Source organism: Rhinopithecus roxellana, chromosome 1 (genome assembly GCF_007565055.1).
Source record: "Rhinopithecus roxellana isolate Shanxi Qingling chromosome 1, ASM756505v1, whole genome shotgun sequence".
In the NCBI taxonomy this organism is placed as follows: domain Eukaryota; kingdom Metazoa; phylum Chordata; class Mammalia; order Primates; family Cercopithecidae; genus Rhinopithecus; species Rhinopithecus roxellana.
This window is the reverse complement of record NC_044549.1, coordinates 187,887,843-187,902,278: the sequence shown is the minus strand read 5'-3', so window position 1 is coordinate 187,902,278 and position 14,436 is coordinate 187,887,843. Positions and strand designations below refer to the sequence as shown.

General features: G+C 43.1%; 1 protein-coding gene across 4 annotated transcripts in view; it reads left to right on the top strand.

Moving 5' to 3' along the window:
- The window catches only part of NMNAT3 (nicotinamide nucleotide adenylyltransferase 3), a 113,643-nt gene that overhangs the window by 95,058 nt on the left and 4,149 nt on the right, over positions 1-14,436 (top strand). For 2 of the 4 annotated variants that reach the window (XM_010356586.2, XM_010356585.2), the window contains exons 3-5: positions 793-976; positions 6,330-6,412; positions 12,451-13,653. In XM_010356586.2, the coding sequence (XP_010354888.2) occupies positions 793-976; positions 6,330-6,412; positions 12,451-12,833 (650 nt within the window). In that variant the 3' untranslated portion in view covers positions 12,834-13,653. Of the gene's footprint in view, positions 1-792; positions 977-6,329; positions 6,413-12,450; positions 13,664-14,436 lie in introns of those variants that run through there. The other 2 variants (XM_030934674.1, XM_030934678.1) reach the window with 2 other exon arrangements.

Genomic DNA, 14,436 nt, shown 5'->3' with positions numbered 1-14,436 from the left:
CATTTAATAAAAGTCAACATTCATTTATGGCAGGCACTCTTAAACTAGAAATAACAGGGAATGTCTCGTAACAACATATTTGTCGAGATAGACTAGGCTAGCTGCAATAATAAATCCTCTAGTTTTAGGAGCTTAACACATGAAAATGTATCTCTCACCAGATGAATCCCATGTGGATTTAGAAGATCTACAGAGCAGTTATCATAGTGAGCACAGTCCATGTCTATTTCAAAGTACACTTTCCCATTCCATTATCAGCACATTCCTCCCAGGTCAGTGGTGGCTGTGCAGTCCATCTACAGCCAATACCCACCAACCCTAGTTCACACTAAAATCTCATCCTTTTGTCCTTCATCCTCAAAATCCCCATTTGGGCTAAGAAACTATATATAATTTTCATCCTCACATAGAGGGCAAAAATAGTGCCCCTGTTAATTCCTAGAGGAGGGGAAGTCATGCTGTTCCTCAGCTATATCCTGATCCTAACTGTCCACACTGCTGTATGGGACCCTTGCCTGAGCTCCACCCTCACAGCCTTTGTCTCAGCAGAGAAACCTTTCTCTCAGTGCTCCCTGGGTTGTAGAAGACTCTAGAGGAGAAGCACACGTTCACTAAGGTAGTGCCTTTACCCTTGCCTAAAGGAGCTACCCTTTCTGCCCCATGAGAGAATGCCAGAGTCTACTCCCACTCACAATGAGGCACTGGAGATATTTAGCACCTGCCTGAATTCAGGCTGCCAGGTGGCGAGCATCTGTCTGTATGTGCAACACCACTGCTCTCTCTCTTACCTAGGAATGTACCAGGTCATCCAGGGTATCATCTCTCCTGTCAACGACAACTATGGGAAGAAAGACCTCGCAGCTTCTCATCACCGAGTGGCTATGGCCCGGCTGGCCCTGCAGACATCCGACTGGATCCGGGTGGACCCCTGGGAGAGTGAGCAGGCACAGTGGATGGAGACAGTGAAGGTGCTGAGGTAATGGTAGTCACTCTACTGTGTGATGACCAGAGGTCACGGGAGATGTCTGCAGAGCCTGCGGGGTAAAAGGTAGGGCAGATTGTGGGGCTGGGTTTCTGCCAGGCCTTCTCAGCAAATATCCAAGAAGCAGTTTCTACTTAGCAGGAGAGAGACCAACAGATTCACATTCTCAGAGAGGTCCCTGAGCAGAAAAATTACAAAACACTATACTTTCAAAAGCACTTTGTAGAAACACCCAACCTTATGTCAGATGACTGTAGCACTGGGGTCTAGCGCGTAGCTGTGTGACTTTGAGCAAGTGATTTGACGTCTCTGAGACATATTTCTCACTTGCAAAATAGAGACAGCAAAACCTAATGAGGATTTTTTAAATGTAAATAACTTTCCTGACCCAGAACTACATAATAATATTCAGTAGGTGGGACCTTTTGTTATTTTTATCATAGTCTAGGTTGAAAACTACATCTCTAGAATAAGCTGTCTTTTTTAATTGTACAATTCCTGGGTTATGTAAACCTAGACTTTTATGTGAAATAGAAAAAAGACTATAAATCTAGAAACAGTTACTCTGGATTATTTTTTCTTCTGGAATTTCTATTTGTATTCAGCATAAGTAATCAAACTGTTTAAAACCCCAAGCCAGCCCTGAATGTTAGGGTAGTGGGTCACTAGCTTGTGTCTGCAAACTTTAAGAGGAATTGCCAGAGAAGCAGAACGTCTCCTGGCTGTTGGGATTGTGAGGATGGCCTGCCTCATCACTAATGACAACCAGCTCTGCTGGAAGGGATTGCAAATTGCTGTGTCTTTTGTCTGTTTAGAACCCCTAGGATCGGCAGGAAATGGGAGGCACAAGGGATAAGGTGGAATGATTGACAGGCCTGTTCATAATAAGTTTTAGTTTTCATTTTTTACTTGTCTTCAAAATCACTTGGGAGAAAAAGGTTTACCTTTTTAGTAGAGGTAATCATTTAGTTTTTATATCCTGGTTCTTATTACTTACCTTTTACTGGGGAAAGAAGCAGCCGGAAGCATTCAGCAGTTACAGTGTTGCTTCAGAACCTGTTGCCAAATTAAAAGGAGAGCCATTATAAAATAATTGTTATGACACATGCTCTTCTTCATTTTTTCAAACTACCCATTAGTATAAACAAAGACCCATATATTGAAAATTATATAAGGAATAAATTGACACCTAGATCATCCTTTTAGAATGAGTCATTCAGTCATTTCTCATTTATCTAGGCTAAGAGAGGGGGAATAGAAGCAAGAGAATAGATAGATCATCCAACAAGTAATTTAGCTTGAATATGTAGGCAGAAACAGACGCTTTCTCCTCCACCCAGTGAGAAGCACTGTAGCCTAGGACACAGGTTTTAGAGCCAAATTTACTAGCTGAATGACTTAGGTGATTTAGCCTCACTGAGTCTCAATTTCTCACCTAATAAAATGGAAATGACATCACCCACTTCACTAGGATTCTGTGTGAAGGGCAAAACACCTGGTTTATGGTAGGTACTTAATAATGTTAGCTACCTTCCCTGAATCCCTAATGCTGGCCCATAATTTGTCCTCAAAACAGATAAGCCATTCATGGATAAATAGGAGTTGACCATAGTACTACTTATGATTACTTGTGCTTTGGCTGCAAAATACAGGAGTGAGCTAAGATTGTACTGAACGCATTCGTTTTCTTTTTAATTTTTTTTTTTGTTTTTGAGATAGGGTCTCAAAAAAAAGCTCCGTGGTGATTCCAATACAGGCTAGCCCACCACTTCAGCTGCCAAGTTTATGAATTAAACTCTGTTGCTCAGGCTGGAGTGTAGTGGCACGATCTCAGCTCACTGCAACCTCCGCCTTCCGGGTTCAAGCAATTCTCCTGCCTCAGCCTCCCAAGTAGCTGGGATTACAGGCACACACCACCACGCCCAGCTAATTTTTTGTATTTTTAGTAGAGGTAGGGGTTCACCATGTTGGCCAGGTTGGTCTCCAACTCCAACCTCAGGCGATCCGCCCACCTCAGCCTCCCAAAGTGCTGGGATTACAGGCATGAGCCACCACACCCGGCCTGTTTTTAATTTTTTTTTAATATCTCCTTTATTCCTGTGTTTCTTGGTGTTGGCCTGCACACTGGAATCACCCAGGGAGCTTTTAAAAGTACCCATGTCTGGGTCTCACCCCAGAGACTAGCATGTCTGGGTTGGGGCATCAGGATTTTTAAAAGCTACCGGGTTATTCTAATATATGGCTAGCCAGCAGCTTCTGTTGCCAAGTATATGAATTAAGTTTATGATCAGTACCAAGATCCTTCCAAACCAGTGGTCTCAACTCTGGCTGCAGGAATCACTTAATAAGCTTTTTCAAATGCTCACCTCCTCCCACCCACCCCAGAGATTTTGATTTGTCAGGGATGGGTTCTAAACATTGCTATTTTCATAAAGGTTCCCATATGTATTTTGTGCAACCAAAATTGAGAATCACTGCTATAGTCAACACAGTTTTATCAAATGCTGATTAAGATTTTTAAAATTATTATTTGGAGTGAGTTTCATCTCCAAAATGTACCAACTGCATTTGTGTTTAATTACTAACACTTTCTGAAAAGTATCAAAATTGAGGATTTGTAAGACTGAAAATCCAGTTATAATTGTAAAGTCAGGTGGTTTTAGAAGCATGGTAGAAATCCACCCCATCCTTTGCTCCATTTCGTTTCCTCTTGATAATGTCCATAGTGAATCTACATCATAGTGGCATAGTAACAAACATCTCTATAATGGAAATTCACTGTGGAGCTTATTAAGGATTCCTTCTTTCCCCATAAGATTGTTTCTTTTTATTCTAATTTTTTAAATCTAGGTCAACTTCCATGCCTTTAGGACACTTGATAACATATGTCACTCACCTTTTCCTTGTGTTGTGGGCAAGGCCTTAGTCACATGCCACTTGATGTAATCCGTCATCGTCATCATCGTCATCACCCTTTCATGCATCCCTTTGCAAACATGATCTTGTGTTGTCCTCATTTTACAGATAAAGAAACTGAGGCTCAGAGAGGCTACGTTAATCACAGTCACACACAAATAAACAGGACATGGGGCTCCCATCTGTGGAGCTCTGAAGCCATGCTTATGGCCATCTTCAAAAATAGGGATCTGCAGGCTGGGAGACTGATGTGGCTGGCTTTACACCTGTCACAGCTACCCTCCAATCTTTCCTGAAGACCAGTGGGGCTGCTGAGGACACCAAGAACATGCCCCCAGGGTCAGTCCACAGGCCCAAGGTACCACTCAGGCAGGCAGCAAGAAGCAGTAATGGTCATGCCCCATGGAGGCACAGTGGAAGTCCCTGGCAAATGCATGTTGTATTGAAAGTAATTATTTCCACAACAAAGTTCAGAGATCCAGCTAATATTCAAAGTAGGGTCAACCTGAACTAGTACCTTCAAGGTAAGTAAAATGAGAAACACCACCATCTTTAACTGATCACCCTCTATGTGTGCCACGCTCTTTCATGTATATCTAATAAGCTCGGCAACTCCAAGAGGTAGGTGAGTTTAGCCCTGTTTTATACATGAGGACATGGAGATTCAGAAAGGGTTGTAAAATACTTCAAGTCCTACAGTTAGAAAGTGGAGGTGAGACTCGATCTACTTCAGTCTGATGTGAGAGCCCATACCAGTCCAAGGGTGAATCCTCAGAAATAAAGTTTACCAAAGTCAAAGCAGTAAAACAATAATGAAAACACTGAGTCTAGCCAGGCTCTAAGAAGACTCTGCTGAGATAATCTGGAAGGGCTTTGAACCAGGTTAAATGTATTCATTCATCCACTCCTTCCATCATTCCTGAATTCAGCAGACCTAAGGAGCATTTTCATGGGTGCTAGGAATATAAAGATGAATTCAGTGGTGTCCCTGTTCACAATCTGGTGGGAAGATAGACCAAAAGTAATGATAATAACAGTTAACATTTATTGGGCTCTTTTTCTGTATGGGCTAGTGCCAAGCATTTCAATTAATCCTCACAAAAGCTCTCTGGGGTAGGTTCTGTCGTTATCCCTCATTCTCTAGATAAAGAAACTAGAGACACTGAAACTCCAGAGCTACTAGTTAGAGCCAGAATTCCAACCCAGTCTAATTCTAGAACTTAACACTGTGCCCCCTCCCAATGATATTCAGCTGCAGGCCACTTCCCCAGTGTTTGGCAAGGTAGAAGCACTTTTTCATTCATGATCTTGTGATACTCAGTGTAGATAAGACCAGCATTAACTTTCATGACCAGTTTACAGATGAGGTCCACATGGCTCTGAGAGTATCAATACTACAGGGTGTCAGGGTCATTCAAGCAAAAAAGCCTGAACTTAAACCCACCCACTCTGGCTGAAAAGCATATGTTTTTCCCACCAGGCACTACTGCCCCCTAAATACAGCTCTAGTAAATGCATAATACAGGAAGTGGAAGTTGGCAGATCAAATTGATGCAAGAAGGGGTGTATAATAATTGCCTATGTTTGACAAAAGCATATATAGATATCTCATGATTTGCAGAAGATTGATTACTAAAGAAGGCAGGCATGCCAAATTTGTGGAAGTCTAATCATCTTTGAAATGCCCAGTGCACTTCGTGTATATTAACCCCTTTAATCTTCATAACCACCCATCAGAGGTGGGCACTGTCATAATTCCTCACTGGCAGATGCAGCACCATCCACGTAGAGACTTGAAATCACCCACCCAGGGTCACACAGCCAGCTGGTGGAGGAGCTGAGATTCAACCCAGGCCATCTGGCTGCAAGCCCTGGCTCTTGGCCGTCACCCTATTGCCTTCTAAAGTACTAGTTCCTAATGAGAGCAGGCAGCTTTTCTGGGAGCTAGCTGTGGGCCATGCACTGTGCCAGTGCTTCAAAATGTGTGTGTCTCCTTCACCTTCACAAGAGCCTAAAAGCAGGTGTTGTTATCCCTGCTTCTCAAATGAAAATGTGTCTTGAATTCAAGTCTATCTGATTCTAATAGCCATGTCCTTAACCCCTACTCAACAGTGATTCCTTTTTTTTTTTTTTTTTTTTGAGAACTATTGAAGAAAATGTTAAAAGAGTAGAAATGTACTAATTTCCCTGCCTTCACCCATGTCACATGGAAAGTAGTAGACTGTCTTGGACAGGACTCTCCATGAAGACCCACATGGCTTTCTGTCCCAGCACCTGGCAATGCCTGCCACAGAGTAGGCCCTCGACAGTTATTTGTGGAATGAGTGAACTAAAGTAGATAAAAGCAGGTTGAGAAAAAATCTGAAAATCCCTGGGTGGTTTTGAGGGCTGGAGGACAGACATACCCTGAGCCCATATGTTTACAACGCAGGCATCATCACAGCAAACTGCTCAGATCTCCACCCCAGATGGAAGGCCCAGACCATGGCAAAGCACTCTCCCCAACCCCTGCAGGTGGGTGCCAACCCTCTTGTCTGTAGGAGAATGAGATGTCAGGGATTCTGTGAGAACTGAAGCGGGTAGGGGTGGTCACAGCTGCAGAGGACTTGAGTCCAACCCTCTGGGCACAGATAAGGAATTTAAGGCCTGCCTGGTTGGGATGACACTTCTGAGGTTGAAGTTCAGATTAGACAATCTGCCACCACCCCCTGTAAATTGCTCTGCTAATTTGGGATTTTTTGCCCCAAAGAAGTTTACCTACCCTTGTGACTTGTTCTAATGACATGGATTATAGTCAGGGTCACACAGGGATAAACTGATGAGTGCTGCTGGGTTTCTTTTAAAAGCCTTAGCCTTTTTGAATGTAAAATACGCCATTATAAAAGTTGAACAAAGAGACTAAGACTTTATTTATAGCAGAATTACTCAATGGTTCACTCAAAAGAGGAAACCTATTTTTAAGGGAATTTAAAGTTGGTTTGGATTATCCTCTTAATTTGTAAGCCTAGATGTGTAAGCCAGGAAGTGTTGTCATTTCCTGGTGTTTGATAAAACCTTGTTGGCTGTGATTTCACCATGTGAGCTGCCCTGGTGTCAGGGGCAAAATGCATAACGCTCTCATGCAAATAAGCAGGAGCACCATGCAGCAGTGGGCGTGCAGATTCCAGCAGGTCATCTGCAGAATTTCCTATGGCAGGGTCTCCAAACTTTGGTTGGTGGAACACTGCTTCCAGATTAGAAGAGTTTAGGAATGCCGAGGTTTAGCACACCTAATGTGGTTTCTTTACTGCAGGACTTTTTAGAGCCTTTACTATGTCCATGTGCATTGTGATTCTATAAGAAAGAGAAATACCTTGCAGTCATTCTTATCACTTTTTTAAGTATGGAACTCTTTGTTCAATATCTGTTAGTATTTTTCAGAACTAGCGCTTCCTAGAGCAAGATTGGTAAACACTCTTCTAACAAGACTTGGAAATGCTACTAGGCCCTAAAGGTGCCATGCAACAGTCCCCAAATGCTGGCCAAAGGATCACTCACAGCAGTATCCCTTGTGCAGCTTGTTAAAAGCACTAATTCCCAGGTGTCTTCCCAGACCTTCTGAGGGGGAGTAGGGCCCAGGAATCTGGATATTTAATAAGCACTCTGAGGATATGCTTTACAGCCAGTCTGAGGGACTGTGCATGAGAGTAAGAATCTAAGAAGGAGTTACAGTACCTCCTATATAATCATCTCATATAATGTTTATTACATTCCTCTGGTCTCTCTGTCTGCCTGACCTCTCTGTTACCTGCATGGGCTCCTTCCTACCCATCCCCCATAAGCACAGTGCCCAGTATTCATTATCAGCCTCTCCCTTCTTGCTGCATCATCTCTGACTCAGCAGGTATTCTTAAAAGGATTCTACAGACACTTTCTGAGCACCTCACTGGAAGAGACTCTGGGCTCAGGCTGAGAACAGAGACAGCCAACCCCAGCCCCCATCCCAAGCTGGAGACAGGGTATGAATGGAGGTGAGTCCAGGCATGAATTAGGAAGGCTGCATGGAAGAGGGGGCACCTGCACTGAGACTTGCAAGATGACTGGATTATTGAGGTTGGAGACATTTCTGGGCCAAGGGGCAGGCCAAGGAAAGCACAAGGGTGGGAGATGGCGTAAGTGTGAGGCACCCCATGCCACTGGGGCAGACTGGAGCCTCCAGTGAGAGGCAGGGGCAGCCAGAGTGACTCAGGAGGGACAACACACTGAGGCTCCCATCCTCTCACACTTCGCTTCTCTGCGTATGCTTCTAGAATCCCTGTCTCAGCTTTTTGCCTGGCCTGCCCCTCCTTCCTCTTAATTCTTTGTTTCCCTATTGAAAACCTGTCTGTGAGGCCCAGTTCAGAATTCACCTTCCCTGTGGAACCAGCCCCCACTGCTCTCATTAATATGAGCTCTCTCCCTCTGCCAAAGCCCACTCCAGGTTCTTTCCAGATTCATTTTTCTAGGGGCTACCAACTTACTCTGCTTGGCCCTATATTGTTGAGGGCCTCTTTCTCTCTTTTCAGACCCTAAATCCCACTCATCTTGTTCTATTCTAAAGTAACTATTTTTTTAAAAAGGAAGTTTACATGAAATGAAAACTGTTTTTCAGTTTACCAAAATATATCAGGGACTTTAAAAGTCTTTGCACTCTGCTTGATAAATTCCCATTCTAGGAATCTGGCTAAGGAAATAATTAGAGATTGGGACAAAGATTTATGCAGAAAGATGTTTATCACAACACTTTTTACAATGGCAAGAAGTGAAAGTAATCTCAATGTTTAAATATAAAGGAAAGTGTACGTAAGTTTTACTGGATACATAGGATAAAGAAACTACAAAAAAGGTTTTGATGGTGTGGAGAAACGCTTATGAAGGAAGTGGAAAAAATCAGGATACAATACTGCATATAATCTCAAGTATATAAAAATATGACTATACTTTCACATCTGTTTGCATGTCTAAATAGAAAAGACTAATACACTGAAAACTGATGGTGTTTTGTTGAAAGCAGAATTATTGTTGTTATTATTTCTGCTTTAAGTACTTACATATTTTCCGTATGTTCCATAATGAACACAGTTTGATGTTTGTAATTGGGGTAAAATGTAGAGCAATTAAAAACAGGAAGGTGGAATTTTTCTCAGCAAAAGTTTGGCTTTTGATGAGATGGCATGTGTGTTACTAGTGACATATTTCTAAAGGACCATTTTGTGTGTTGCGTATTCTATTGGTGTGCTGTTATACTCTGGGGTTGCAAATTACATGATGAGCTCAGCAATTTCTGGCTGCTAGAGCCTTGCTTTGCCCATCACGTCTGTGATTTGCAGGCCTCCTTGGGCTCACCCAGAGTCATATGGATTGCTACATTCTGGGCTGCTTGGGTGTGACACTTTGGGATGGATGATGCCTCCAGTTCTTTAACAGCTGACTCTGTCTGTCTTTTGTGAAGGTGGCCCCCGCCCATGGCTGATGGAACTGAGCACAGCTCAGCCACATTCAGAGGATTCCCTCTCCCAACAGAGCAGGCCCTTTATCTGTTTCCGTTTTATACTGAATGTTCCAAGGCGGCCTTGTATGGTAAATTTAGGTGCTGCCTGTCAGATGCTTCATCTCTCTTGTCCTGTTTAGACCCAGAAGTCCCACATTTCTGAGTGTGTCTGTGAGGTACCATGACAGACATCGCTGTTGGTGGCAGTGTTCACATGCTGCGCCAGACAGGAAATTTACATTAAATTCTCTCCATCGCTCAATTCCCATAACTTCCAAAGAAAGCTTTACTATCCCCATTTTATGGCTGAAGAAATAGGCACATAGGCTAAGTAATTTTCCTGAGGGTACCAGCAGATTTAAACTGGAACCCAGAGCTGACTGACCTCAAGATTGGTGTTCTTTGATCTCACAGACTTAGGACAACCAAACTTTCAAAGATCCTAGTGGCACTTCCCTCACAGTCTATGTAAATTTCAGCTTTATATGCCTTTCAAAACCCTTAGCTACTCAAAGGTAGAGCACACTGCCCCCAAAATGCCCACGGACATCCTGTTTGTTTATGTGTCTGTATCACTGTTAGGAGAAATCATATTGATTTCTTTATACTACACCCTGGAGTTACATACTTTGGACTTGGATAGAATCACTCAGTCTAAAACTTTTGTAACCTTGTTGTAAATGGATTTGGAAGAGATGTGTGAATGCCTTTGTGACCCCTGAAGACAGGACTGCCAGGAGTTGGAGGTCTGAGGCCCATGTTGCCTGAGAAGTGATCTGTCACATGGTATTGTCATCATGGAATAACAGGCACCACCAGCCTCACAGATATGCCTTTGATTTGGGGGGCAGGGGAGGTGTGGGCACTTGTTCCTTCTAGGCAGGGCTCAAAGTGAATAGTATTCCTTACTGTCATTGTTAATGAATCAAACAGTACCAAATATTGAACCTGACATTGCAGAAACTGTCCCCACAAAAAAATCTATTGGAAAAAGAAGGTGGTATCTTCTCTGTTCTCTGACCTGTAGGAAGAGAGGGGATGTGTCCCAGGCCCCAGCCGAACTTGGAATGAAATGCACGTCATAGTACCTTCCCCATAGGAAGATCACATAAAACTACCTAATTGTTTGAAAGACCAAACATAGTTCTTTATACTACACTGGTTGGATAGATAACAAATTGGAGTAAAACTTCACAGATGCAGAGCAGTTCAAATACACATTATGTTGTGAGCAATGGGACCAGCCCAAATTAGTGAAAAGTGTGTTACTGAATAATTGTTAAATGCAATTTTATTGGTTTAAAAAGGCCAGACACTGGGAGATAATTCATAAATGTTGAGTGGGTGTTTCTATGAATAGAGTGGTAGATAAATGAGTAAATGGATAAGTGAATGAATAAATGAAGCGTAATATCCTCATTTTAAAGTTGAGATCGCATGAGGGGTATTGAATGGCAGAACCAGAATTTGGATCTAAGGTGTCTGGATCTAGAGTCTTAGTTTGTAACCACTAAGACTTCATACATGCATGAATGAAGGAATGTTTGAATATCATTTACTAGACCAGTATTATGCCGCTAGAGCATCTGAAAAGTGTGTTTCTGTGATTGCATATGTTGCTTTAAATGAGTCCAGAGCTCATCATCTCATGGAAACTGAGACCCAGAGAAAGAAAGGGCTTGGCTCCAGCCGCACAGCAGCCTGTGCCCAATTGAGGCCAGGACTCAGACCTCTCCATGACACCTCCAGTCTCTCACTTTCCAATCCACAGTCACTCCAGTGTTTTTGTGTGAACTCATCTCTCTGGTCCATGTTTGGATTCCTTCAAAGGTTCCACCTTAGAGGATCCCAAACTGACCATTTACACCAAGTTTTTCCCCAGTATGGTAGCCCTGGAGCCTCTACTTACTGAGACTTTCTGTGACTGACAGGTGCCAGTGCTCTGGGACCCCAGTCTTTGCCATCTGCTGAAGCTGCGATCAGCTTCTGGAAGAATCAGAGACCCTGCAGCTTGTTTCTAGCACAGACTTGGATTTCCTTTGCTGATTAGCTCACCAAGAGGGACACAGATAGTGCCAGGAAAATCAGTCTGGGTCTCTAGGAAGGACTTCTCCAGTATAATGCAAGTACAGATTCCCACCAGCAGGTAGCAGCAGAACCCAGCAGTTACCCACTTGGAGGATGGCTGCCTGGGTTTGACTCCTGACTTCTCTGCCTAGCTGAGTGACCTCAAGCAAGTCACTTATCTGTCTCTGCCTCAGTTGCCCCCTCCATAAAATGGGCACAACAATACTCACCTCATAAATTGTTCTGGGGTGCATATGGTATTATCCACATAAACAGCTTAGTAGTAGTGCCCATAGTAATCTCCCAATAAATGTTATGTATTATTTTATTATCACAATTAGCATTCTGTTAGAACACATTCCAAAGGATTATCCACATTAAGCATTGTTCTAGAGCTTTGTTTTATTGGAAACTGCAATGAAAAGGCCACCAGCTGGAGTCTTAGAGACCTTTTGATTATCCAGAGGGCCTTTATAATTCATCTTTATAGTGAGATTTTTATATTAAAGTGCCAGGTACTAGTTCCTAGTAACACAAGAGCTGAAATGGATTTCAAATAGGGCAGTGACTTGTCCAAGGCCCACAGCTTGTTGGTCTCAGGGCTTTCAGAACCTTACCTTCCATCAGAAGACACAGTACTGGGTACAGCACAGCCCTTTAGAGCACTCTGCCTTGGTCCAAAGCAACCACAGACAGACTTCTGTTAGAACACTGAAAAAACAAAATTCGTATTAGTTGGGACTTTTCCAATATTAAACAAAAGGTGTATTGATTAAATCATTACTTACAACTGTATTCCCTGAAATAGCTGCAGATTCATTTACACGCTTTCTCTTTTCAAGTCATGAACATGGAGACGGAGTTCTCGATACATTCCAAGAAAAGCATTTTGTGAGACTTTCCAACAGAATATGATGTTGTCTTTCCTGGCAGTGACCCTTCTGTAACTTTACTGGGTCCATCCTTGTTTTTGCAGCTGTGCCTGAGCTGAAGCTTCTCTGCGGGGCAGACGTCTTGAAGACCTTCCAGACCCCCAACCTCTGGAAGGATGCGCACATCCAGGAAATAGTGGAGAAGTTTGGCTTGGTGTGCGTGGGCCGGGCAGGTCATGACCCAAAAGGGTACATCTCAGAATCTCCCATCCTACGGATGCACCAGCACAACATTCACCTGGCCAAGGAGCCCGTGCAGAATGAGATCAGTGCCACATACATCAGGCAAGCTTTGGGCCAAGGGCAAAGCGTAAAGTACCTGATTCCTGATGCTGTCATCACCTACATCAAGGACCATGGCCTCTACACCAAGGACAGTGCCTGGAAAGGCAAAAGCACCCAGAGCGCTGAGGCTAAGACAAGCTAGGGAGGGGGGACTCATGACCCACACCTCCTCCAGCAAGCTCCTGCTGAGGATAGGGCTGTTAAGGTTTCTGTTTTGCTTTGGTTTTTGCTTCTCCATTTTTCATTTGCTTTGTTTCTACAATGTTTCTACTTCTGAGGAGTCTTCTGTCCCAGGAAGAGATACCTTCTTTGCAGGAGAGGAAAGGTCTAAATCACAAGGATAGACATTTATCAAAGAAGTTAAAATGGTGTGGCAGGTCATTAGGATTAGGCAGAATCTCTCAGAGCTGCCGGACAAGGAGGCCTACTTATTTTGTGTGGATGGTAATTATGGCGTGCACACTGAATGCAGTTCTGAGCATGGCAGGGGCCCCTGAGGGTCAGATCAGAATTGCCCACAATGCGTTTTTTAACTAGGACCAGGTGCAGCATGCTAGTCTTGATTGGAAAGATTTGACAGGATGCTAATTACTGAACAGTGGGTTTTTGTCAACGCCCTGGTTTCAGAATATGAACTGAGGAGTCAAACAGTTGGAAACAACACATTGCTGATTTACATTGGATCTTGCCTTACAAACCATTGTCTGCCTGCCTCACCAACCTTTCATAAAATTTAAACAAAACTCTTTCTACGTAGTGATCCTCAAGCAGTATTTTTGATATAGCAAGTGTCAAACTTGCTGTAGTATAAAAGCCGGGGCTCCTGGTGTCCAGGTTTCTAAAATGGAACTGAGGTAAAACAGATGCCTGACTGTTTTAAAGGATCTTTTTTAATGTTTTATGACTGCCTGTCTGTTTGAAAACTGGCAAGGGGATAAATAATAAATTGACATCAAAAAGTACTAATGAAAAGTTTCTCTTTTTTCTTCCTTTGTTATATTATTAATGCCTGATGTACCAGCTGTTGCTCTTCTTTTTAGCTGCTCCATGAAATTTGCTACTGTTCCAATCGAACTGGCATGAATTTAAAAGTTTGTGTTTCCAGGTAGTAGGAATGGAGGAAGCAATTGCTTTTTGGTGCCACACAAATGACCTTCTAAAAGAAAGCACTGGGCCAATAGCTCTTTTCAGGTAGGTCTCTGAAATATTAGAATAGGGGCCTTATGTGCATGCAGGATTTGTCATTCTGCTCCCGAATTAGGGAAAGGTTTTGATTGGCCTAATTCTGTTTGGGTTTACTCGTTATACTTGCTGACCACATGACTGAATGCATTCAGAATTTACATCTCCATAGTTTTACTCTGGTTCATCCTTGCTACAAGTTTAGTCATGCAGAAAAACAAAGAGCCCGTTAGGAAGAATCTATTTTCTCCCCCCTCCCACAAAACATCTCAGTGTTCGCATATGTGTCATGAAGGGAAGTAGGAAATCAGGATTTTCTGGATCCAGCAAGGTCAGGGTGGGGAGCAGATTTTGATCCCTGCAACCACTGAAGCTGCCAGCCATTCTTCACCCTAAATGAACTCTGCACTCCAAGAGGTCCCTAAGGACCCTGAGAATCAGACAGCCTAGTCCAAAATCTGCCACAGCAAGCTGTGTGACTTTGACTAACTCCCTTCCTCCACTGTGGGCCTCCATTTCCCTGCCTCTCAAATGGGAGATTTAATCAGACACCTCGAAAGTAT